The 25,150-nt window shown below is 48.0% G+C and overlaps 1 protein-coding gene across 2 annotated transcripts in view; it reads right to left on the bottom strand.

Annotated features, from left to right (window-relative positions):
* Positions 1–25,150, bottom strand: part of TTC31 (tetratricopeptide repeat domain 31) — a 214,820-nt gene that overhangs the window by 110,158 nt on the left and 79,512 nt on the right. For both annotated transcript variants that reach the window (XM_085642905.1, XM_085642906.1), the window contains exons 9-14: positions 22,939–22,984; positions 19,047–19,137; positions 17,185–17,326; positions 10,015–10,119; positions 6,521–6,593; positions 6,036–6,246 (exon numbers count right to left, since the gene is read on the bottom strand). In XM_085642905.1, the coding sequence (XP_085499031.1) occupies positions 6,036–6,246; positions 6,521–6,593; positions 10,015–10,119; positions 17,185–17,326; positions 19,047–19,137; positions 22,939–22,984 (668 nt within the window). The remainder of the gene's footprint in view (positions 1–6,035; positions 6,247–6,520; positions 6,594–10,014; positions 10,120–17,184; positions 17,327–19,046; positions 19,138–22,938; positions 22,985–25,150) is intronic.

Raw genomic sequence — 25,150 nt, forward strand, 5'->3', positions numbered from 1 at the left:
GACAGTCGTGAGTTGAGGCATTCTGGTCCGATGTCGTAGAGTGATTTGTGTGCGTGAGTTAGCAGTCGGAAAGTGATTCTCTTATTGACGGGTAGCCAGTGGAGGTCTTTCAGGTGACTGGAGATGTGTTCGTTGAGCGGGATGTCTAATATGATCCTGGCTGAGGCGTTTTGGATTCGTTGGAGTTTCTTCTGGAGTTTAGCGGTAGTACCTGCGTAGAGGGTGTTTCCATAGTCCAGTCGGCTCGTGACTAGAGCATGGGTGGCTGTTTTCCTTGTTTCGGTGGGGATCCAGCGAAATGTTTTTCTGAGCATGCGAAGAATGTTGAAACAGGATGTGGATACGGCGCTGACTTGTCTGTTCATTGAGAGTGAAGAATCCAGGATGACGCCTAGGTTCCGTGCGTGGTCTGTCGGGATGGGTGCTTTTCCAAGGGCTTCCGGCCACCAGGAGTCGTCCCATGCAGAGGGGGATGTACCTAAGATGAGGACTTCTGTTTTGTCTGAGTTCAGTTTCAGACGGCTTTGTTTCATCCATTCGGCAACTTCTTTCATTCCTTCGTGTAGGTTAGTTTTGGCGGTGCTGGGGTCATTGGTGAGAGAAAGGATTAGTTGAGTGTCATCCGCGTAAGAGATGATGTTGAGGTTGTGTTGGCGGGCGATGGCCGCGAGGGGGCTCATGTAGACGTTGAAGAGGGTGGGGCTGAGTGATGATCCTTGTGGTACGCCACAGATGACTTCAGTGGCCTCGGACTTGAATGGTGGGAGGCGGACTCTCTGGGTTCTTCCAGAGAGGAAAGAGGTGATCCATTCAAGTGCTTTTCCTTGTATTCCGATGTTATTGAGGCGTTGTAACAGGGTGCTGTGGCAGACTGTGTCGAATGCTGCAGAGAGGTCGAGGAGGATGAGGGCGACTGTGTCTCCATTGTCCAATAGAGTTCGAATGTCGTCTGTTGCTGCGATTAGGGCGGTCTCAGTGCTGTGTTTTGCTCGGAAGCCAGATTGTGAGGAGTCGAGGGATTTGTTGGCTTCGAGGAAGGCGGCGAGCTGGTTGTTGACGGCTTTCTCGATGACTTTGGCCGGGAATGGAAGGAGCGAAATGGGGCGGTAGTTTTTGAGTTCGGTGGGGTCCGCTGTGGGTTTTTTCAGAAGGGCGGTGAGTTCAGCGTGTTTCCAGTTTTCCGGGAAGGTGGCGGAGTTGAAGGAGCAGTTGATGACGTCTCGGAGGTGCGGTGCTATGACGGAGTCTGCTTTGTTGAAGATGTGGTGAGGACATGGGTCTGTGGGGGATCCTGAGTGGATGGAATTCATCAGGCGGATTGTGTCCTCAGTGGAGATTGGGTTCCAGTCGTTGAGGGTGTTTACGGGGGGATAATGTTCAGCAAATGGTTGGGTGGGTTGGTCTCCGGGTTGGTTGTCGAAGCTGTTGTGAATGTCTGCAATCTTGTTGTGGAAGAATGAGGCTAGGGAGTCGCAGAGGGCTTGAGAGGGGGTGATGTCGTTGGAGTTGGCTGAGGGGTTGGAGAATTCTTTGACGATGTTGAAAAGTTCCTTGCTGTTGTGGGCGTTGTTGTCAAGTCGATCCTTGAATGCTGTTTTCTTGGCCTTTCGGATTAGTTGGTGGTGTGTGCGGGTGGCGTTTTTGAAGGCGTCCTTGGTGCTAGTGGATGGGTCTTTTTTCCAGGCCTTTTCAAGGGAGCGGCAGAGTTTCTTGGACTTCTTAAGATCATCGTTGAACCATGAGGCCTTCTTGCTGCCAGGTTTGCTTTGACGTTTTTTCAGTGGTGCTAGGGTGTCGGCGGTGTTGGATAGCCATAGGGTGAAGTTGGCGGCGGCTTGGTTTGGGTTAGAAGAGTGGGCTGGGGTGTTTAGAAGGAGCGATGCGGAGATCTGGTCGGTGGTGATTTTGTTCCAGTTTCTTTGCAGAGTTGGTTGGAGGTGGTTGGTGGGTTTTGGCTTGTTGTAGGTGAAGTGAACGCAGCTGTGGTCAGTCCAGAGGAAATCCGTAGTGTGGCTGAAGGAGACATGGTTGCTGGAGGTGAAGATGGGGTCGAGTGTGTGCCCTGCGATGTGGGTGGGGGAAGTGACTAGTTGTTTAAGTCCGAGGTTGGCGAGGTTGTCCAGCAGGGTGGTGGAGTTGCGGTCGTTGGTCTTTTCAAGGTGAAAGTTGAGGTCTCCCAGAAGGATGTAGTCTTTGGAGGGGAGCGCGTGTGGAGTGATGAAGTCCGTGATGTCTTCACTGAATTTTGCGCGGGGTCCTGGTGGTCTGTAGAGGAGGGTGCCTCTGAGTGTGGTCTTGGGGTCGATGTGGATCTGGAAGTGAAGGTGTTCGGAGTTGGCGAGGTTGGCGTCAGAGCTGGTTGAGATGCGGATAGATTTCTTATGGACGATGGCGATGCCTCCTCCTGTGTGGCTGGTACGGTCCTTGCGTGTGATCTTATATTCTTCAGGGATGGCAATGGTGATGTCTGGGGCGGAGGAAGCGTTCATCCATGTTTCTGTTAGGAAGGCGACGTCTGGAGAGATGGTGTCTAGTAGGTTCCATAGGTCAATGGTGTGCCTGTGGACCGAGCGGGTGTTGAGAAGGATGCATTGTAGGTGGTTGGGGTCGGGAATCTGTGGTGTGGTCGTAGCGGAGATGTTGTCGGTGCCGCTGAATTTGCAGGAGTAGCAGGAGAAAGGTCCATGAGTGTGTCCAGAACCCCATGTGGTTAAGAAGCCCAGGACCCGGCCCGTACCTTTCCCAGCCACGCTCCTCCAGGCGCGTGGCGGGTCGAGACGTGGTGAAGTTGGCCTCCTGGCTCTGCAGCTCTCTCCACTCCTCTCCGTTCGACCTCCGAATCTCGTTCTCCTCTCTTCTCCTCGCTCTCCGTCTTCTTCGCTCCGCTCTCTCCTTCTCCGAACTCTCCTCCTCGGGCTTGCGCGTCGCCGTCTGTCCCGACTTCCGCCTTAGGGTGTTCGTTGGTCTCTGATTGGCCCAATGTCTGTGACGTCGTTGGAGGCGTTTCCGTAGTTGCGGCAAGCCAGTCCACGTTAAAGGGACCGCCAGCACCCTGCATAGAAGGTGTAAAGGGTCCGTCAGCGAGGGATTTGTCATAAGGCGCCTCTGTTTCTGGGACTCGCTGACAGGTACACATTTTGAAGTGTTTTGTCCGTATGAACTTGTTTATGAATCTTAAGTCTAAATTTGGCCTTAGTGTTAGGTCTTGTTTTGGTACAAATGAGTAGTTTCCTTTGTGCTGTTCCAGTTTTGGTACTGTTTCTAATGCCTGTTTTAGACACAGTGCGTTTAGCAGCGTTTGTTCTGATTTGGATAATTTTATTTTACTTGGTGGATTTGCAGGTGGTGTCTTTGTTAGCTCTATGCAATATCCGTGTTGTACCAAATTTAAAATCCATTTGTCCGTTGTGATCCTTTCCCACTGATTGTGGAAAAAGGATATTCTTCCCCCCACTGGTGTTTTGTGTGGGTCCTTTTTTGTATGGAAGTCAGTCAGAGGTATTACCTCTTCCTCTTGAGGTTTGGCCTCTTCCTCTGCCATTTCCTCACCCTCGAAAGGGCTACTTCTGTTGTTGCCAGCCCTGGTAACCCGATTGTTGACCCATTTGTTGGCTTGTGTTTTGCCCCTGAGACTGTTGCGGTATCTGCAGATTTTGTCTGGCCGAAGCTGCCTCTTCCTGTAGTCTTTGTTAGAGAAACCTCCTCTTTTGAAAGATCCTCTTTGTTGTAGGGCCCCCATTGCCCTAGCTGTTTCATTATCCTTCTTGGTCTGTTGAAGGGATTCATCCACTTCCTTGCCAAATAACTCTTGTCCGTTAAGAGGCCTGTTGATAATGGATGTCTGAACTTGCTTGAATCCAGAGATCCTGAGCCTGGCATGTCTTCGGAGAGTAGTTCCCGTGCACATTTGCCTACTTGCGGTATCTGCGGCATCTAGTGCAGATTTTAGGAAGGTATTAGCTATATTGTTTCCCTCCTGGACCACCGCTCTTGCTCTTTTCTTGTCCTCCTCTGGGAGTTTGTTCATAAACTCCTCCATTTCATCACATTGTTGGTGGCCGTATCTGTTCAGTAGGGCATTTGAGTTGGGAATACGCCACTGCGTTGCTGCTTTTTCCCCCCATTCTTCTGCCCACCAAGTCCATCCTTTTGCTCTCTTTCTCTGGTGGAGGTCCTGTGTTGGAGACTGCGTTAGCTTACCTTCTGGCTGTTGTTACGATGATCGAATCAACGTAACATTTCCCTGTATATATTTTGGGTCATTTGAAGAGGATTTATATTTTTTCTCCACTCTAGGTGTTACCCCTCTGTTTGATGCTGGCTCGTTGAAGGCTTCCTTGCCTTGGTCCAGAATACTTGGCAACATGGGTAGATATTGTGTTCCCTTTGTTGCAGGTGCTAGGGATTCCAGAAGGAAACATGTATCCCCCTTTTCTTCCTCCAGGGGCACCCCAAACTGGTTTGCAGCCTTTTAATGATTTCATTGTAGGAGGCAATGTCATCTGGGGGAGATGCCTTCGAGGGATAGTTGCAGATCTCCTCCTCCGGACTCTCGGTGTCTAGATCGTTCAATTCGTCCTCGAAGTTTTCTTCGTTTTCCTATTCCTCCGGTATGTTATCGTATTCCTTGGGATCTTCGTCTCGAGGTTCCAGTGTTGGTGGGGATTGGAGGATAGCATCTGCCTCTTCTTCGGCGTCTTCAGCCTCCTCGGCGTCGACTGTTTCCGGTTTGACTTCCGGAGCCTTAGGGATTCGATACTCCTTTAATGACTTGTCAAACTACTTTTTCCTTTGCAATAGCGCAGCCATTTCTTCCTCAAATCTTTTCTTCTTTTCGACTTCGAGGGCACTTACGGCGTCTGATGCTGGGATCTTTCTTTTCGGCGTTGACGTTAGTTTTCGGTGTCGAAGCCTTTTTTACGGGTTCGCTGTCGTCGACCTTTGGCTCTAGAGCCTTGTGCGACTTCCCCTCTTCGGCAACCCATGGGTGGGTGCCGTGGGTTTCTTTTGTTCGTGGCTGACCTTTGATCGCCTTTTTGTTCGGCGCTGGGCTGCCTTGGTTGTTCTTGGCTCGTGGCCCTTCGGTTCCGATGGATCTTTGGTTCTTACCTTGTCCATCTTTTTCTTCGACTCCTTCCCCTTCTTCTCGGCTAGGCTTTTTTCGGCGTCTTTTTCTATAACTTCGACGTCTGATCCTTCATGTGTGGAATCCGCAGGAGCTGCATGTTCCTCTTCGTCACACGAGAAACCAATCTCCCTCATGGAAGGTTTCTTCGATGGCATCGACATCGTGGTGTAGTGGGCCTGTCTCTGATTTCGGCATGTCCTGAGAGACTTCGGCAGGAAGCTGCACAGGCCTCACAGTCTTTGTCCTGGTGATCCTTGGGTAGGCAGAGGTTGCACATGATGTATGGATCACGGTGTGCGTATTTGTGATGCCACTTAGGACAGAATTTAAAAGGGGTCTTCTCCGTGGCCCCTACCTCGCCATTTATGGCCCGGGGTGGTCCTCTGGTGTTGAAACAAACGGGCTGCTCTGTTTCTGTCTACGACTCTGCGTTGATGATCGATCTCTTCTCGCTGATCCTATTGATGACTATCTTCTTTTCTTGAAGTTTTTTCGGGAAAAACAAACTTTTCTTCGGTGCTTCCCGTCTTGCTTCCAGACCCGATGGCGGAAAAAAGAATCTGAAGATGGCCACAACGCGCGCCGACCTCCAGGTTGCCGTCTGACGGCATACAGGGGACATACCAGACACCAAATGGTGGTCAACAGCGACCGAAAAAAATAATAAGACAATTCCGGACCCAACCACTAGATGGCGGAATGATGCACAGCATGTGAATCCAGAAAAGGATTCACGCTGCAAAATTAAAATAGACACTCTGGCAACCTGGTCCACATCGCTGGATTATGTAAGCACTTGGTGCCATACATCTGCAGAAGCTTCTTTTTACAACCCTTGAGATTTGTAAAGCCCTCCATCCCTCTTCACTCAGCATCTCAGCCCTCGTGGCGGACGCACTTTCCTCACCTGGGTGCAAATGCAGGTTTTGACAGTGGGGCAGCGCGTGCTGGCACCTTGGTGTTCTTCAGTAGATTCTGTAACGCAGCCGGACCCATTGGCTTCTGGCTAGAGGTAGTTATAAACACAGCCCCATCTCGTCCTAGAGAGCTTGAACGAGAACCATTTAGACTAAGACCACCTAGAGCCGTCTCCATCTTTGCGTATTCTTTTTGTTCCACTGCAGAACACAAAAAAGGAAAATAAACTACAAATATGTAAGCAGCGGTCCCACCCTCGCAAATTAGCAGAGACACATGTTTCAAAATCTGCCTTCTCCGGAGAAGAATGTCTTTGTTCTACAAATCTTGGAGAAACAGGCAAACAGCACTTTTGCTAAGGTCACACATTGCGTCATCGCTTATAGCAAGCAAGGACTTGTGATTTAGGTTGTTTTTTACAATTACAAAATCCAAACCAATTTTTAATTGATCACCCACATAATTCTCCCATACCAGATGAAGGCAGACGAAAATCTTGAGGCACTAAATCCGGCATTTTAATTTTGTTTCCACTATTCACCCTGGCCTGCAAAATGGAGAGGGAAAAGACGTTAGAGAGCATAGTATGAAGTTTTAGAATTCAACACAAACAGTTTCTCATTGATTTCCGCTTTTACTTTTTCCAAATAGAGAAATTACTAATCCCATTTATGAATAGGAACAAGAAGGAAGTAGGTACTTGGTGCACTTTGTGCATTCCTCGAAAGGGCGTGAACGGTGTAGAATTTATGAAACCGTAAGCTTTAGTTCTTCAAATGACTGAAGGTGAACAGTGTACAGTGCTTACAAGAGGCATCCAACATAACCGGAGTTTCCTTAAGAACTGAAGTCATGTCAATGTTTACAATCGCAGAGAGGAAGGGATCTCAGCAGAGAATCACCCAAGGCTTACTGCTTTTCATCAGGCTTACATTAATTTTAAATATGGTGTACAAAATGGGTTTTCAGGTCCCTGAAGGATGAAATGGTTGGTGCAAGATGGCAAGTTTTGTAGTCTGATAGAAAATAAATAAATGCGGATACCCTGTGGTCCACAGCTCCCAAAAGGCCTGCACCCCACCCTTCTGCTTGTCCGTCATCACAGTTATTAATCTCTTTGTACTAATGTCTTTGCAGTAGCCATGTTTATCTGGCAACACCAAGGGGCTTCCATTTGACCTCACAAATTCAGTCTTTTCTTCATCCTACCACTTCAAATCTTGACCTAGTCACTTGTTGGAGAGAACTAGAGAGATGCCAACAAATTGTCAAAAATACTGTTAACGGATTCGTCTAGTTTGTAATAAAACTTTACAATATCTGGAAAAATGCAATCACTCAATTAATGTGAAATATGGTTCCTCCTTGTCATACATTTGAGATACAATAGTACAGTGTGAATTAAATGTATTCCTTCTAACATCTCTTGATGCTCCCAAGAGCCTGATATACCCCATGCATGAAGACATATTATACGCTGTAAGTAGAAATGTTGAACGCACTTTGCTGAACTGTCCACAAATCGACATATATCATGACTGGGCTACGGCAAACCTAATACTTTCAGCTTAATATCTGAATGTGTTGCCTAGGTGGTGGTGCCCCACCCACATAGTACTGCTGTACACATCCTAGATTCCGGAACTTACCATGTGTCTACTCCCCAAAGGTGCTGCCATATTCACTTGATAACTGCTTGTAAGCCAGACCATTGACTGGCCTCAGAGGCGAGCCAGGCTCACTCCCAAAAGTCGCCAATTGACTTCTTTTTATAAGTGCTATACGCACGATGCTGAATATCAAGCTAATTTTGTGGAAGAAACCATTCATCTCCACCACTCTATCATGTATTGGATAAGGACAAAGCTCCTACTCTGTAAGCTTCTGTTCGTAGCGTGTACTGCTGTAGATTCACATGCTTAGCATACTCCTGCCATCTAGAATTGGGCTCAGATGTTTGCACATTGTTTTTGTTCGCAGAAGTCATTTGAGTCGTGAGTTTTAAAGAAGCTGCAGGTGGTACTTGGTAGAGTTTACCCTCTCTTTAGCGCCCTTTTGTAGGAGGGCATGCACTTCTTCCTGGAGGAGGAAGAGGTCCTTGTTGCAGAGTGTGTACATGAGGGGTGGGATGTCGAAAGAGGCAGTGTGTAGTTTGAGGCAGCAGCTGTGTTGCACTATGTCTAGAACCCAACTATCTGGTGTGATTTCTTCCCAGAGCAAAGAGAGGGGAAGTTGTGTATCCTTCTCACGACAGCTGAAGAGTGATGGTCGTGGAGAGCAAATTACTGTTTTGAGGTAGCAGCTCACATGCTGGGGCCATCTTTGCCCCCCCAACACCACAACTTTTTTGCACCCAGGGAACTCTATTGTACCACCCTCCCGGCTTTCTGGTGGGTACTGTGCTCACCATGCCACTGGAATAAAGCTGTACCTCAGCAGACTCCTATGCCTTTTGCCAGGGCTGACTAAAGCCTGAAGGTAGCTGAGGCTCATGACTTGCCTTTTCTAAGCATCCATGCCTAATGCCAGACTCTCAGAAGTGGTACTCTACCTTGGAAAGGGACCTTTTGTTGGAGGCCCCACTTTGTTAATGTGAGGCTCAGGGGGCAGAGATATTCTCATGGCGCTGGGTGAAGTCTTCTGCACCAGTTCGACATCCTCCACCTCCTAGTTGTCCCTCGGCGACGAAGTCTCCAGACTGGGTGCCGGTTATTTGACCGGAAGCCAAACTGGCCAGCCTCTTCCAATTCTTTGGAGCTGAGGGGGATCTTTGCTGAAAATGCCTTAGGTCTCTGAGGTGTCCCGCTGATGCATCATCCTGTGCACCCAGTGGCTTGTGCTTCCGTACCAATGCGTCTTCTTGGATCAGAAGGCGAGGCACAATGGAGAGATGGCATTACCGTGGTTGGCGAACATGCACAGATTGCCTACCTCTTGGTCTTCCCGGGGACATTTCTAGTGGCAGCAAGGTCACTTCTGAAAGTCAGTTCTATCAGCAACCAAGTATTCTCTTCGTAAGGAAGGATACTTCCTGGCACCGAGAGGCAGTCAAAGCCATGAGGTGTAGCGCCAGTCTTCAGTGCTGCTAAAGGTAATGCCGCATTGAGTAGAAAAAAACACCAGAGATCTAACGATTCAGAGTTGGAGGGATGGAAAGGCAAAATACAATCTAACATGGAGTCAGTGCTCATACGCAATGTACACCAAGAGGAGAAGTCATACCACATCTTGGGACTTGAGACTTCTTCAAACAAAAACAACTTGCAAACCTCTGAGCCCAACACTAGACTGCAGGTGCGTGCTAAGCATTTGTATCTAGAGCCACACATGCTTCGAACTCTGCTGTATGCTCCATCATATCTTCTGTATATAGCCTTTCACATGTCAAAAACCTCCTCTAGTTGCATAGAATCTTTGAGGTCTATCCCAAGCAGCAAGGCTAGACTTGTTCGGGCAATACCTCTGCTAATCCGGCCTGGCCTGTGCCTGGCACCGGCATTTCCCTATCTGGACTTTGTTTGGCTGCACCTATTCTTGCTGCAGGGTACAACAGAGATTGTGTTGATGACACTGCTTAATCATTTTACTTTTCCGTACAAGAAGGAAGACCCATAACTAATCATGTTAATCACTGTGGCAAGTTTTTTCAGTGCTTCCGACACACTTTGGTCTGGTTGGCACAAAAAATATCAAAGTAAAAAACAAAATGAAAAAAACTGTCCACAAATGCAGATTAACTCATCAGATTAGTTTTCAGACAGGGGAGGAGCTCCAGCATCCATAATCCTGGACCTGCTTCCATCCGGCCACTTCTCCATCTTCTGGTACCCCCCCTCCAAACAAAGGAACCCAAAGGCAGCATGGGCTTGTTCGGTCCCATGTTACGGATGGCCGCCACCAAACATAACAACCTAAAGGATGCATGGTCTTAGTTGCTCCCATGCATTGCATGGCCGCTCCAAACTTACCAGTTGTATTAGGCGTTCACAATTCTTCAGCTCTACAGCAGCGTCCGTGTGAGTGCTATCCTCCTGAAGGATGTGTTTAAAAGCAAGAATGGCGTTTGTATAATTCTGTAGGAAGGAATGATCTGATTAATCAGAGCCGCTACGACGGTACCATGATTTTACTCATTCACCAAACAGCCCTCTTAGATACGGTCCCCCTTTTATACAATATTAAAATTGTCAATTTTTACTGTTTGCGACCAGAGTAGCCATCACCTCACACAGAGTCTAATCTCCAAACCACGCTCAAGAAATTGGGACTCTCTTTCACACTGTGTTCTGTACTACACAGCCTCAAAAGTACAACAAAGGAGGAAATGTGGGTGCCTGTGTCTGACAACACGCAAGAAGCTGATCAAAGAATCTTTCATACTCATAATAACACCAAAGAGCAATGTGCAAGCACCTCTACTGTCCCCACCACAGCCCATAGCATTTACAATTTACAACATTGACTTCCTATTTTAGTCTTACATACACCTTCACATACACCTTCACATTCAGCACACACTACAGATTCTCGTAAGTTCAGATGACACAATATTCTTTAAGAAAGGAAAAGCTTGTGACGTCATCTTGCACATTCCTTGACGACTCCTGAGAATGCAGCTGACCCAGTGAAACCAACCTTCAGGCACTCGCGTGTGTAGATTCCAACGACACTGGAAATCTAGAAACTCTTGAGTAAAAATTAACATTTACTCAAGTAAGTAAGCAGGAGCTTTCACTTAGACACTGCCTTTTGGAATGGCTTATCCACAATTTAAGGGCAGTATGTGGGTGATCTGTATTTAAATTTCAAACATATATGCTACTGCTCCCCGCATTTGCACACATTCAACTCACTCAGGTGAGAAAGAGACAAAACCTTGGGAAAAAAACACAAATCAGATTATTCAATAACTGGGAAGGGAATATATTTTGCATTCACAGCACCTGACCCTGTTCAATTTCATCTTTTCACCTGGATGTCTAATGCAATACTGCTGCTCTGTAGCACAATCATGTTAGTATAATTTTTAGTAATTGGTTATTAGTATTACAGATTGGATCGCAATTCACAGCAACACAACTATTATCAGTCTGTCTCAGAAGCAATACGAGAACTACACCAACCCTAGGACAAACAAAATGTTTACTTAGCACCAGGAGTAGTTTTGCAGCTCAATGAGTTTTCTGGCTTCACGTGCTGTGCATTATTCCGCCATCTAGTGGTTGGTTAGAATCTTCTTGTTAGTCCTATTTTTCCCTTTTTTTGTTGCTGGGTGTAGTCTGTAGCCATTTGTTGCTATGTCCATCCTCCAATGACATCAGACGTGCGCACCGGACGCCTCGGAGTGTGGTACCATCTTCAGATTCTTATTTGATTTCTTGTGTTAGTTAGCTTCCCCAGTGTCTTTAGTGTTACATAATCTTTCCCCTCTTTGTCTCACCTCATGTTGTATTGGGGAGGTGGACGGTCGCATGCGACTCCAGAGAACTCTACAAGCTGCAAAACGACTCCTACTGGTAAGTAACCATTTCGTTTTGCAGGATGAATCCTTTTCTGGATTCACATGCTGTGCACTGATTTTGTAGCAGTATCCCTGGTAACTCCTGCTGGTAGATGTTGCACAACTGTGAAGCCCACTTCTGACTCCTGGATCACTTGTATGTTGACGCAATAGTGTTTGCTGAAGGTGTGGACTGATGACCATGTGGCAGCCATACCTATTTTGTTAACAGGGACGATTGATATGAAGGCCAGGGTCCCTCCTTTCTTCCTTGTGGAGTGTGCTCTGGGCACAATAAGCTGTTTTGTAGCACAGCTAGATAGTTTGCACTATCCACCTAACAATGGTGCTTGGTCACCGGCAGACCTTCTTTGAGTCCACAAAGGATATGAAGAACTGGTTTCTCTTTCTGATATCCCTAGTCCTTTCCAATACATCAAGACTGCGTATATCAGTGCCCTTTTCGCTTGAGTCTTTGGTTGCTGGAACAAGGCAGGAAGTTGAATTGTTTGATTTATGTGGACTTGGGATATGACTTTGGGGAGGAAACATGAGTTAGTCCGCATGACTACCCTGTGCTTGTGTATTTGCAAATAGAGTTCTTGGGTGGTCAGCGCCTGCAGCACGCTCACACTGGCAGTGACATGACTGCAATTAGGAAGGCAGTCTTCGAGGTTAGACACCGTAGCTCTGCTTTCTGTAGTGATTCAATGGGCGCCTTCGTAAGTTGAGTCAACACCAGGTTGAGGTTCCAAGTTGGCATCGGTGTTGACCTGGGGGAGCTATTCTCTGTGCTTCTTCTAGGATCCTTTTAATATGTGTTGCTGTATAGAGAGTTCTCCCTATGTGGCCCCCTGTATAAGCTACTATTGGCACAAAGTGCACCTACAGTGAAGCCGACGCTTACGTGCTGTATCTGATCACTGTGGTGTTCTCCATTCTGACATGAATCATTCTTTTGTTTCTGAACCACAGGACATGCCTCTGCCAGTTTGCAGTGCTGCACCTCCCTGTGCTTGTCCTTCTAGCCTCTATGAGGATATCTGTGGATCATTTAGGTAGGTTTAAGTGTCCAAACTATGTGTCCATACTATATGTCTTCAGGATCCAGCCTGCTAGGCTCAGGCTGCTCGCTTCTTGGATCTTCCCTCCCTGCATGGGTCATAAGTTTCTGGGAACTTCTTTACATATCCCTGCGCCACTTTCACGAGGTCCGAGAAACTAGCTTGTCTTGCCCACTGTGGGGCGTTTAGGATCAATGACATTTGTGACAGCTTGCACTTGTTTATCACTAGAGGTATGAGGGGATTGGTGAAAAGACAATGTAAATTTTCTTGACCAGTCTACCGACAGGGCATTCTCCTGGGATCAGTGGTGTGGGTGCTTGGATGACAATTCTTCGCATTTTGCATTATCTGGGGTAGCAAACAAGTCAATATCTGGTGTCCCCCACCTGTGGAAGACATCTTCGAGCACTAGGTCGTAAAGTACCTGTTAGACCCGGCCCTCGTGACATAGCCATACCTGACCCCTGCACCTCACACAGCCCCCGAACCCACGACCTAGCCGATCCTTCCCACCAGAACACACACACCCGACCCAGACTTTCCCGTCCGTGGCCTTCCTCCTTTCGGCCACCCCGGGTCCGCGTGCCCACTTCATGCACCAAGATGGCCGCCCGGCCCCAGCGCGACCCTGGCCTAGAGGCGCCACTCCGGCTGGAGGACATCGCGCTCCCCTTGGGATGAGAGAGGGAGGAGCAGTTTCTATCACACCTCTGCGCTTCCCTGGGAAGGTGGGTTTCGATCGGCCCGCCGGCCTCCCCGAGGGCTGGCTCCACGCCTGCTTGGTGTCTGGGACTCCTCCCAACCCGGCCCTGAAAGGATCAAAAGACAATGGCAGGAAACCCCGACAAGCGACCCCCAGGTGACAAGACCCCTGCCTGCACAGACTCCGGACATCAAAGAGGAGTCGACCTATAACAAGGGGTGCTCTGGGACTATCCGGCAGATTCGCCTTTGGAAACACCTGAGCCCTGCTGAGTGACTCGCGGCTCCCTGAAGATCGTAAGACCTCCGAACTTGTGCTTGAGCCCTGCTGAGTGACTCGCGGCTCCCTGAAGATCGTAAGACCTCCGAACTCGTGCTTGAGCCCTGCTGAGTGACTCGCGGCTCCCTGAAGATCGTAAGAGCTCCGAACTTGTACCTGAGCCCTGCTGAGTGACTCGCGGCTCCCACAGACTCCCTTGGTCCCGCCGGACCCCACGACGACAAGCGTATCCCCCAGCTCGAGGATTGTGAGCTGTGCGCCGGGTACGCTCCTGCATTTGATCCATATCCCCCAAAAACTGTCCCGCTACCTCTTACCCCCCTCAAAGACTCTGAGCCCGCGCTCCACTTGTATATATTTGCTGTGCTGATCATAAAGTTCCTACCACTCCGATCTGATAAAGATTTAGTCTTAAGAACTCCCGGTGTGGTGTCTCTTTGTGGTGTGTTGCCGAGTGTACGATCCTAGATACGAGATTCCTCCCCTGAGGAGTCTCCCGCCAGTGCCCGGCTACGATACCTCGCGGGTTGGTCTCAGGATAGTCAGGGCCCCCTCCGGGCTCCTCTGAGGTCGCCTTCTAACAGTACCCATGTGTGAGTTGGATGCGTGTCTTAGTTTTCTACGCTGGACGGTTATACTGTTATTCTTTATGGATGGCCCATCGCCTGATCTCTTGGGCTAGTTTGAACAGCACGTGTGACCGTGTTCATCTGCGCTTGCATATGGCAAAACATTGTGGTTGTGTTGTCTGTCTGGATTAGCACTGTCCTTCTCTTTACCTGCACCTGTTAAGCCTTTAGGGCTAGGAAGACCATCTTTAGCTCCAGGACATTTATGTGCTGAATGGCTTCCTCCACCTTCCATAGTTCTCAGATTTTCAGTTCCGCATGTGCGCGACCCATCCCGTGTGGAATGCATCCGCAGTGATGGTCACGGTCTGCCCTCCATTATGTTGTCCACGTTCCACATCGTCATTGCCTCCTGCACTCTGCGGTACAATCACTAGATCTTCCCAACTCCCGTTGCCTATGACCACTGGTTCTGGATCCATTCTTGTAGGGGTCTCATGTATACTCTTGCATGGAGGATGAGTGAGATGCATGAGGCCATCATGCCCATCACCTTCGCCACAGCTCTCACTGTCAGAGACCGACCCCTGCGGTAGAAGCGAGCACGCTCCGTCATTGCCTGAATCCTCTAGAGGACGAGGAAGGCTCTCAGCTTCACCGTGGGGATTCTTGCTCCTAGGAAAATCTTTTCTCTTTCCGGTTTCGTTGAAGTCTTTTCAGGTTTATTGTGAAACCCATGATTCTGGAGTTCTTTTCGTATTGTGAGTAAGAGCTTGCTTCTATCAGCCAGTCATCTCGGTACGGGTACATGTGTATTCCCTTTCTCCTCAGGTGGGCCGCCACTGTCGATAGGCTCTTTGTGAACACTCTGGGTACTGACTTGAGACCGAAGGATAGCACCCTGAATTGGTAGAGGTCACTGTTGACTACGAACTGCAGACATTTCTTGTGTTTGTGTTTTGCGATTCACAGGAATGTGTAGGTAGGCGTCTATGGTTATCGTGTAGCCCTTTTCTCAAACTTGTTAAAAAAAGAGGGGGTCCAGGATTGGTCTTGGGGACTTGTCCCGTTTTAGGACGAGAAAGAATGTGGAGTAGTCTCCTTGGCTGATTGGACTTGTGAAGTAGTCTCCTTGACTGATTTCTGCTATGGGCACTCGCTCAATCGCATTCTTTTCTAGCACTTTTTGCTGCAGGCTGCGTCTCTCTTCCACGCTGTGATCTGGTTTATCGTCTGGTCTCCGGTAGTCTCTATAGGAGTTCTATGCAGTAACAGCGTTGGATGATGCAGAGCATCCATTTGTCCGAGGTGACCGTCCGCCATTCATGCAGGAAGGCTTGTATTCTGCACCCCAGTGGTATGTGGTGGTAGGTGGAGTGACTTGCTGGAGGAGCTTGCTCCTCTGGAAGGTTGCCCAGTTCCTCTGCTGTGCCCAGAAAGGGCTGACCTTACATTCGTTGGAATTGCCTCAGTTGCTGTGACCTGTGTTGTGGAGCGGTCTGCTGGCAAGATGGCTGCGTTTTTGTGCTTTGGCAGCCTAGTCGGCTCGTGGGCTTCTTATTGGGTTCGCTCTTCTTCTGGGTTGCCCCTGAACAGTGGCATCCCCATGGCCTTTGCTGTGTCAGTGTCCTCCTTTATCTGTTGCAAAGTGTCTTCATCAGCCGTTCCAAACAGGTTCTCTCCTGTGAAGGGAGTATTTATGATCTCTTGAACCTCATGCAGAAATCCGGACACCCGCAGCCACGCTTGCCTCCTCATGGTTGTACCGTTTACCATCTGTCTGCTGGCCGTCTCCGCTGCTTTCTAAGCACATTTTACGTAAGGGTTCGCTATTATTCTTGCTTCGGGCCACAGCATCTTCAGAACAGCTCATTCTTTGCTCGGCAGCCAGTACACAGTATTCATGGACTGGGGACGCAGTAGGACCTTGTAAGGTGGTAGCTTAGACGACCAGTCTCGCTTTGGGAACACTGGAAAGGGTCAATGACTAGGCAGGAGCTCGGCATAGAATCACTGCAGTGGTCATGTCTGGACATGATGAATGCTGGTACCGAGCTCTTGGCCGCCAAGTGTGAAGAGGCGATCTGCATGCCAGAGCGCAGTCAGTGCCTGCGATCACTCCAAGATTTAAAGACTGGATGCTGAGGCTGAGCTAGGACAATGGTGATCGGCCTTGTCGAGTCAAGAAGTGTGGCTTCACCACACTCAGGAGTAGGACCTTCCTCTTAAAACCATTTAGACCTAGGCAATCTGCCATTCACCTATGCCGGCATAAGCAGGATTCTTCGCTCCCCACTAATGCCTTTCAGGGGCTGGAATAGATTATTGCTGTGAGGGCACAAAAGGAACTAGCACCCATTTCTGGTGCCTCCCTGGATACTTCCATGGGAGACACTTGTAAAGTTCCTCCGGTGATACAGATCAGCGCCTGCTCAATCTCAATGGAGACTCATCGCAAACACCTTCGGAGCATGCCAATAATGTCATTGGCCGAATGCCTGCCCAGAAGTGTTGGCCAACGGCAGAACCATACCTCCGCTTTTAACTGTGCTTTTGTCAGTGTGTTTTTTATATTTAGGTGGAGTGAGATTCCGGGAATGGGTGGGACAACTGAGAGCTTAGGACTAGAACGAAGAGTGCCCTGCATGAGAATCAGATCAGAGCTGCAGGTGAGTGACCTTTCCTTCCTATTCACTCGGAAGCTTTTGGGGATTAGGGTCTTTTGTCTGGTCTCTGCAGTCAGAGCTTGGAGCTCTTATGAATCGATGAGATGCTTCGCCTGCCACAGGCCTGACTGGCTTCACGTTCCTGGGACTTCATAGACAAAGGCAGGAGTTCTCACTAAATCTACAATGCACATGCAAGCAATCAATTCCTACTGTACTCACACGCACACACAACACATGCACAAACACACACGTGCACAACACATGCATGTGCACACAACACACACGACACATGCGCACACAATACACACATGCACACGCACGCGCGCACATACACACACACTCTCCCATTACCTTCATTCCCATTAGTGACTTTCCTTTGCGGAAATAGCCCTTTAGAAACTGGGGGTAAAGCCCTATGGACACCTCTGCATCGCCCAGTGCTTCCTTAAAATGATCCATGCGTTCCCAGCAGTACGACCTGTTCCCAAACAGCCTGTGGAAAAAAAGAAAATAGGACGTCGATTATTTTAGCGGAAGGACAGCTATGCCAGTTCATTCAAGACGGTACATCCCAGGAAAACAATGATTAGCTACGGTTTTCTTTAGGCTTCTCAAAGGATTATCTTTATTCTTAATAAAACAAAACCTCCTTAAACAAATAAAACAACCGGATGCAACCCTTCGACTATAAAAGTCTTACCATAGAAAACAACGCAACTTGAAAATCAAGAACCTTTCTCGTATCCGGACCACTTCCTCAACAGCAATCAGCACCTCTGCAGGTTACAAATGATGTGAAGAAACACCATCCAAGACTCAAGACACTACAGGCAGTTCCGGCTGCGCATCAAAACCATTCTCTTGTCTCAAAAGTGCAGAAACCAACTTGCCATGAAACTGTAGGGGGACACATTCCATGCCATAGACCCACCTGACAACCAAGCCTGGATAAACCGCAGACTGAGCTTTAAACAGCAATGAGGTTGTAATCCTGATACTTGGGCAACATCGTCTGTCTTGGCCTGGCTACGGGAAAATCTCAGATTCCTGCCTCAAAGCATCCGACGTTCTGGTGTACGCCATTAAAGGCCCATACATGTGTATGCACTACAGGAATCCATTCATCAACTGCCCACATTTAATTTCTTCCTCCCCAACAACAGCGTCGCTTTATCCACACAAAAAACAGTCGGCACTATGGCAACACTTCATCCACCTCGAGGCTGCCATCGAAAGGGTACAAACTGTGGTAGACGGCTACCCGGTGTAATCCTAACCTAAAACTGTGATGTCACATCCTCCCAGTGATGGAAAATGTGGCACTACTGTTTTCATATCTAATTTCCATTAACTTCTAGCTCTGCCCCAATTCCCCAGTTTCATCTTGCTTTCTTCCACCCGATATTGCCACTTCTTCTCTCAAGAGTACCATTCAACGATCAGCAGAAGCATGCAGCGCGTCAAATGTGATACCCCCTATATACGTGTATCTAATCCGATACTCCCACGACCCATCCCTCTCATTCTTGCTCTGCACCATCCCCTGGTCACATGGCAGTTTTACAAATACAAAAATATATTTATTAAGAAACATTTATCAAGGCAACTATTGAAATAAATAAATTCACTAGTCTTCCTGAAACTAAGCTTTAAAAAAGTGTCAGAAAATTGGTGTCTCATTTAAAAAAAGGCCTAGCCCCTCTAAAAAGAAAGGCACGGCCCCTCCCCTCCCCACCACCATAAACTCTTTGGCCTGACCCACACCACAGGCCACTGAAAACTGTGCTCTTTGCTTTTATCATTCATCAGCATTGGTATAGCGCAGCACTGTCACCCCTAGGGATATCTGGGCACGACGTCTCTAAAGAAGAGCCAGGTCTTGAGTTTTCGGTGTCCTGGGGGGAGGGCGGCGTGCTGGGTAGGAGGGGGAAAAAAAGAGCAGGAAGAGGCAAAATAATGGTGAAAAACTAGCAGAAAGAGGCAAATAAAGGTCAGAGACGAGCAGAGAGGAAAATATAGGTCCAAAAACTAACAGAAAAAGCAGAATAAAGGTCAGAAAAGGAGCAGAAAAAGGGTGTCATCTGCCATCTGGTTCAATGAAGTAAGCTCTAAAAACACATGGCTCCAACAGGACTTAGGTGGCAAGAGCCAGGGGAAGCCAAAAGCATAACGCTTATCAATGAAATGCCATTAATGGCAACAAGAGAGCTCACCTGTAGTCCCGAGGGTTTAATTTTATAGCTTCAGTAAAATAAACAACAGCTGCTGCAAAGTGACCTCCACTCGCCATCTTATTACCTAAAGCTGAGAGAAGAAATGAAACAGAACCGGTCAGTGATGGGACAGCAGGAAGGTGCAAGAGATGACAGTCAGGAAGTCTGAGGAGAGCACCAAGAGCCAGACTGAGAAGGAAACCTGGGGACAGCACCAAGAGCCAGACTGAGAAGGAAACCTGGGGACACCACCAAGAGAAAGATTGAGATGGAAACCTGGGGACAGCACCAAGAGCCAGACTGAGAAGGAAACCTGGGGACAGCACCAAGAGCCAGACTGAGAAGGAAACCTGGGGACAGCACCAAGAGCCAGACTGAGAGGGAAACCTGGGAACAGCACCAACAGAAGGACTGAGAAGGAAACCTGGGGACAGCACCAAGAGCCGGACTGAGAAGGAAACCTGGGAACATCACCTAGAGCCAGACTAAGAAGGAAACCTGGGGATAGCACTAAGAGAAGGACTGAGAAGGAAACCTGGGGACAGCACCGAGAGCCAGACTGAGAAGGAAACCTGGGGACAGCACCAAGATAAGGACTGAGAAGGAAACCTGGGGACAGCACCTAAAGCCTTCTCCTGAGAGGGAAACCTGGGGACAGCACGAGAGCCAGACTGAGAAGGAAACCTGGGGACAGCCCGAGAGCCAGACTGAGAAGGAAATCTGGGGACAGCCCGAGAGCCAGACTGAGAAGGAAACCTGGGGACAGCACCGAGAGCCAGACTGAGAAGGAAACCTGGCAACAGCACCAAGAGCCAGACTGAGAAGGAAACCTGGGGACAACACCAAGATCCAGACTGAGAAGGAAACCTGGGGACACCACCAAAAAAAAGACTGAGAAGGAAATCTGGGGACAGCCCGAGAGCCAGTCTGAGAAGGAAACCTGGGGACAGCACCGAGAGACAGACTGAGAAGGAAACCTGGGGACAGCACCAAGAGCCAGACTGAGAAGGAAATCTGGGGACACCACCAAGAGCCAGACTGGGAAGGAAGACTGAACCAGTATTTAGGCAGCAAGGAACTTAAAATGAAACAAAGCAAAATTGTAGGAGAATTTCAGGAGTAAATCAAGATGATCAGCGAGGCTTACAGGGGGCGCGCCACATTGGTGCGGTCTATATGCATTGCAGGGTAAAAAGAAGCTGTGATGTAAACATGTGCAACTTTTTATTAAAAGCTTTTTGGAGTGCAAAGAGCGATGAAAGACTCTCAAAACTGTAAAGTGAAGGCAAGACAAAATGTAGTACTACAAGCATTGCCATCACAACTTTTGCCAATCAGACCCAGAAAGAGGTGTGGGGGGGGTGAAGCAGACTGAACAAGAGGCTAGCCAACCCAACCAGAGGTGCCGGCGGGCCTAGCAGACCCAACCAGAGGCCTCAGAGGGCTAGCACACCCAACCAGGTGCACCGCGGGGGGGGCTAGCAGACCAAACCAGAGGAATTGGGTACATTTCCATGTCTATTAGACCCTTAGAAGGGAACATCTTACGAGCACAGCAGCTTTGAAGATTCAGAAGATGGATATAGTAAATAAATACATGGAAAGTGTGGCTCATCTGCATAGATCTTCCACAGGAAGAAAATGTTTTAAAGAGATCCACCATCCATCTGCACAGGCAGTGACACCACTGGGTTTCCCATCATCCATCTGCACAGAAGTGACACCACTGGATTTCCCATCATCCATCTGCACAGGAAGTGCCATCACTGTTATCCTGCCAAAACAGCCTTCAAAAGAAGAAGCCAAGCAAAAGGACTTCATTTTCTACCATACATCTGCACACAACCCACTGCACTCCTGCCCCATTCCCATGACCTACTAAATGGTGGCCGCAGCACAGATGCGCCGCTTGCAGGCCAAAGGCAAGCACGCGTGTTTGAGCCAGTCCATGCCTGGACTGCGCCCAGAGATAGGGACGACCCTGGCCCTTCCTTTACCCATCAATACTCTGCCGTGCTCTTCAGAGCTCTCAACAGTAGCCGTTGCTTGCCACATTTATGCCACATTTATGCCACACCACAACACGGAGTGAGCGTTCACCTGCTCACTTACAAGTTTTCATGCACTCTTCCCACACCCTATGACCACCATTCCTGCACGAACCTCATATAGCACCCCACTCACTCACACAAATCAGACACCTACTCACACGGACCAACCACTACCTATGCAACACTTGCATTTTCACTCACCAAACATGCCACATAGATATAGGACCTAATGCAAAACTAGGCTACGGACCTGATCTCCCTCACAGAAGCATGACTAAACCCAAACTCTACATCAGACATTGCTACAGCCATCCAGCCAAGACCTGGAACGAGCTAAACGCAGACATCAGTTGCGCCCCCTCCCTGAACACCTTCAGGAAGACTCAAGACCTGGCTATTCGGCTGAACAGAGCTGCGTACCCCACCTCACCCACCAGCACCTTGAGACCCTCACTGGTGAGTAGCACGCTTACAATTCCCTGATCGATTGATTGATTGCCAGCTACAAGATCACCAGGCAAGACAGTCCACACAAGTGCAGAAGCAGAGGTCACCATCATATTCAAAAACATCATCAGCTGCACCACGGACACCCCCACCAGCTACCGAACAGCTCGCGATTAAGATACACATCACAGCCAACTTCTCCCTGGACAGAACCATCATATACAAACCACCAGGACCCGCAGAAATTCCGCCAGTGACATCACGGACTTCATCGCACCCCTCATCAATGCCAGCAACTTCATCCTCCTCGGAGAACTTAACTTTCAACTAGAGGACCACACCGACCCAAACTCTCAAGCCCATCCAAAACACCTCGGCCTCACCCATCAAGTTACAGACACCCTCCCACACTGTCAGAAACCTATTGGACCCAATCAGCAACCTCACAGTGAACAAACCAGCAACTATGAACTGGACAGACAACGCCCATGTCAGTTTCAGCATACACATACCGCACCACTACACACCTACAACCAACAGACCCACCTGCCACAGCTGGAGAAGAATCGCGGAAAAAGACTGGGCTTCTGCCCTCTACGTGTACCGGTCCGGGCACACAAGCAACTTACAAAAAGCCATCTGAAACCTCAAGAGCTGGATCACAGTATCCCACCTTTAAGGATGTGCGAAAGACAATTCTTATTAAGAAACCAACCTGCTAAATGCTAAAGAACTACCTCACTGACATCCCCCTTCCCCATCACTGGCCACACCACTCAGACAAATAACTACCAAGACCCAATAACTACAGAGTGTGGCCTCTCATCCCTGCCCACTGGCTGGAGCTACAGTCTACACACCTGCTGAGGCACTGCAAAACAAAGAGTCTGCATTCACATGACAAGAAGGAACCAGATACCTATGAGTTTGGAAAATGTAGAAGGCAGACTCTGCATTCACATGACAAGAAGGAACCAGATACCTATGAGTTTGGAAAATGTAGAAGGCAGACTCAAAAACATAATTCCAGTTTATGTTGTTTAAAAGGGGACCTTCAGGATAACTTTATAACTGAGTGGAGGGAGAATGTTGTGCAACAGCTTTACTTTGGGACCTGTGCCTCAGGACTGCATGGCACTTAGGGGTGAAAGAAAATGGAGGTTATTTGAGCTAAAGCAAATATTTAATACGAAAGTGAATCGGGCATTAGGGGAAAATTTAGGACCAGAAGATATTGCCCCCGATAAGTTGTCATATAAGCAGTAAGTGAGCAGAAGTAAAAATGTATTAAATCTCAGGAAAAGAGAGTAAAAAACACATTGCCAAATTGGCACCATAAGTAATTATCATTTTAGGGACACTATGAAACAGTGTTAAAGAACAATGACACTTACCAGCAAATTCTATGCACTGCTGCAAGGGGTTAATTCCCTCGACGGTCTAAAAAACAAGAGCAACAATGTAAATATTCACTGCTCAACACAATTAAGAATGAATAGTCCTCATAGGAGGTGGAAAAGTGGTAAATGATAGAAATTGCTCTCGCCCACAGCCCTGCGGCACACAAACCACATTCTCCATCTCAGGGAAAGTATCATTACCAGCAAAAGAACCACAAACCAACACACACCAATCAAAGGAGCCTGCAACCTACCATTCATCACAGAACAGAACTCCTGAGATATTGGTCACAAGCAAAGAGAGCCTCAAACTAGCATTGACCAGCTAACAAAGCCCACAACACATGGTTAATTGCCTTTAAGAGTAGTTTTGCCTTGAGACATTTTCTGCGCTTTGCTAGGAGGTTGAGTTCAGAGGAGTGTGTATTCGCAAACTGGAGTTCAGACCCTTCTGTCCAGCCTGTGCTTCTCTGCTAGCCTGTTTCACACAACTGCTTCATGAAGGAATGTACAGAGGACCACATGGCTGCTGCACAGATGTCAAAGACAGAAACACTGGCAAGAACAGCCAGCATTGCTCCCTTTTCCCTTGTAGAACGAGCCTTTAGTTTCCCCCCGAGCTCCTCCTGTTATCCTGCAAAATGCTGGTACTATCTCGACTAGCATTCTTGCAATTGTCTCTTTTGCAACTGGTGAGTACTTAGTTTCAGGTGCAAAGATGATGAAGATATGGCTCCCATTTCCGATTGGTTTTGTTTCCTGCAGGCAATATGCAACTGCACGTTTGACATCTAATGTGTGGAGGGACCTTTCTGCCTGCGATTCTCTCTGCTTGGAATAAGGCTGTAACCGTACAGTCTGGTTACTGTGGAAGTTTCTAAGCACCTTGGGTAGAATCTAGGTCTGTCCTCAACACCACTTTGTCGAATTATAAATAGAGTTCCTGTGGTGTTGTTAGCAGTTGCAGTTCGCAAACTACATAATGATGTGACTGCAACTCAAAAGGCAGTTTTTTGGTTAAATATTTGAGTGCTGTCTTGCACATACTACAGACTATAGGCTACACACAGCAATAAGAAACTATCAGTGCAGCTAAATTCTAACGAAGAAAAGGCCTAAAAAAAGAGGGATTCTTATGGTACTCACACAAGCAGGTGAACAAAATGAGAGAACCAGGCCTGAATAGGGAAGATGGCAAAACCTGCATGAGAGTATGCAGGAAAGACATGAAAAATCCTTTATCAGGAACTGGACTCCAGGCGGACAAAAACAAAAAAAAATCAACAACAAAAAAATCAAGAAAATAATAATCTCTTCGAGACAAGAACGGAGCATGCTGGCGCTAAAGTAATGGAGGTGGAAACAACACTTAAAGGTATCACTGCACAAAGAGGTCTTCTTGAAAAGTAACAAATCCAGAATACCAAGTAACCTTATTGCAAATGAACTGCAAGGAACAAGAGAACAGGGAGAGACGAGAACATTCGGAGCTAGAACACCAGAGAAGAATCTGGCGTGCCATATATAGCTTCATATGTCCACGCGATCTCTGGTCATGTATTAGGCCTCAAAGAGGGGGAGTTGATACCATTTGAAAGAGCGGATTCGATGGGCCCCGAGATGAAACGCCCAGGAACAGGAAACCAATGGACATACTTGTTAAAATGTCAACCCTTCTCACAAAAGAAACAAGTAGTCAGAGAGGCCAGGAAACCAGCCGCAGCAGTGTACAAAGAGAGCTCAATTATTCTGCTATGTGACCTAGCACAAGGGGAAATACAGAAATTACCGAGACGAAGGATACAGGCCCTGAACAAAAAGAAAAGATGCTTCGGATAGACTTTCCTATATGGGATGGCCTTTCAGTTGCGCACCACCATGCATCACATAACATTGCTACAAAAATGGTTCAAGCGGTTAGGACAAGAACCCCAATGCTGTTGGGAAGCAGTGTAGAAAGGGGTAGAGAAATCGAACAAGAGGAAGGTCCCTTCTGAATAGGAGCTTACATGAGAATCTCCTAGAAGATGGACAATAATAGGAAGAGGCTGTAGGACACCGGACAAGTTAACAGTAACAAGCACTGAAAATGCAATAGGTTTCACCTTTAATTAAGTTACAGCCATTTGCTTTGCTAATGGCATTGTATAGCAAAGCAAATGGTTTTAACTTAATTAAAGCTGGTTTCTTCCTAAAGTGAAGCTGG

Source organism: Triturus cristatus, chromosome 2_2, assembly GCF_964204655.1.
Source record: "Triturus cristatus chromosome 2_2, aTriCri1.1, whole genome shotgun sequence".
Taxonomy (NCBI): Eukaryota; Metazoa; Chordata; class Amphibia; order Caudata; family Salamandridae; genus Triturus; species Triturus cristatus.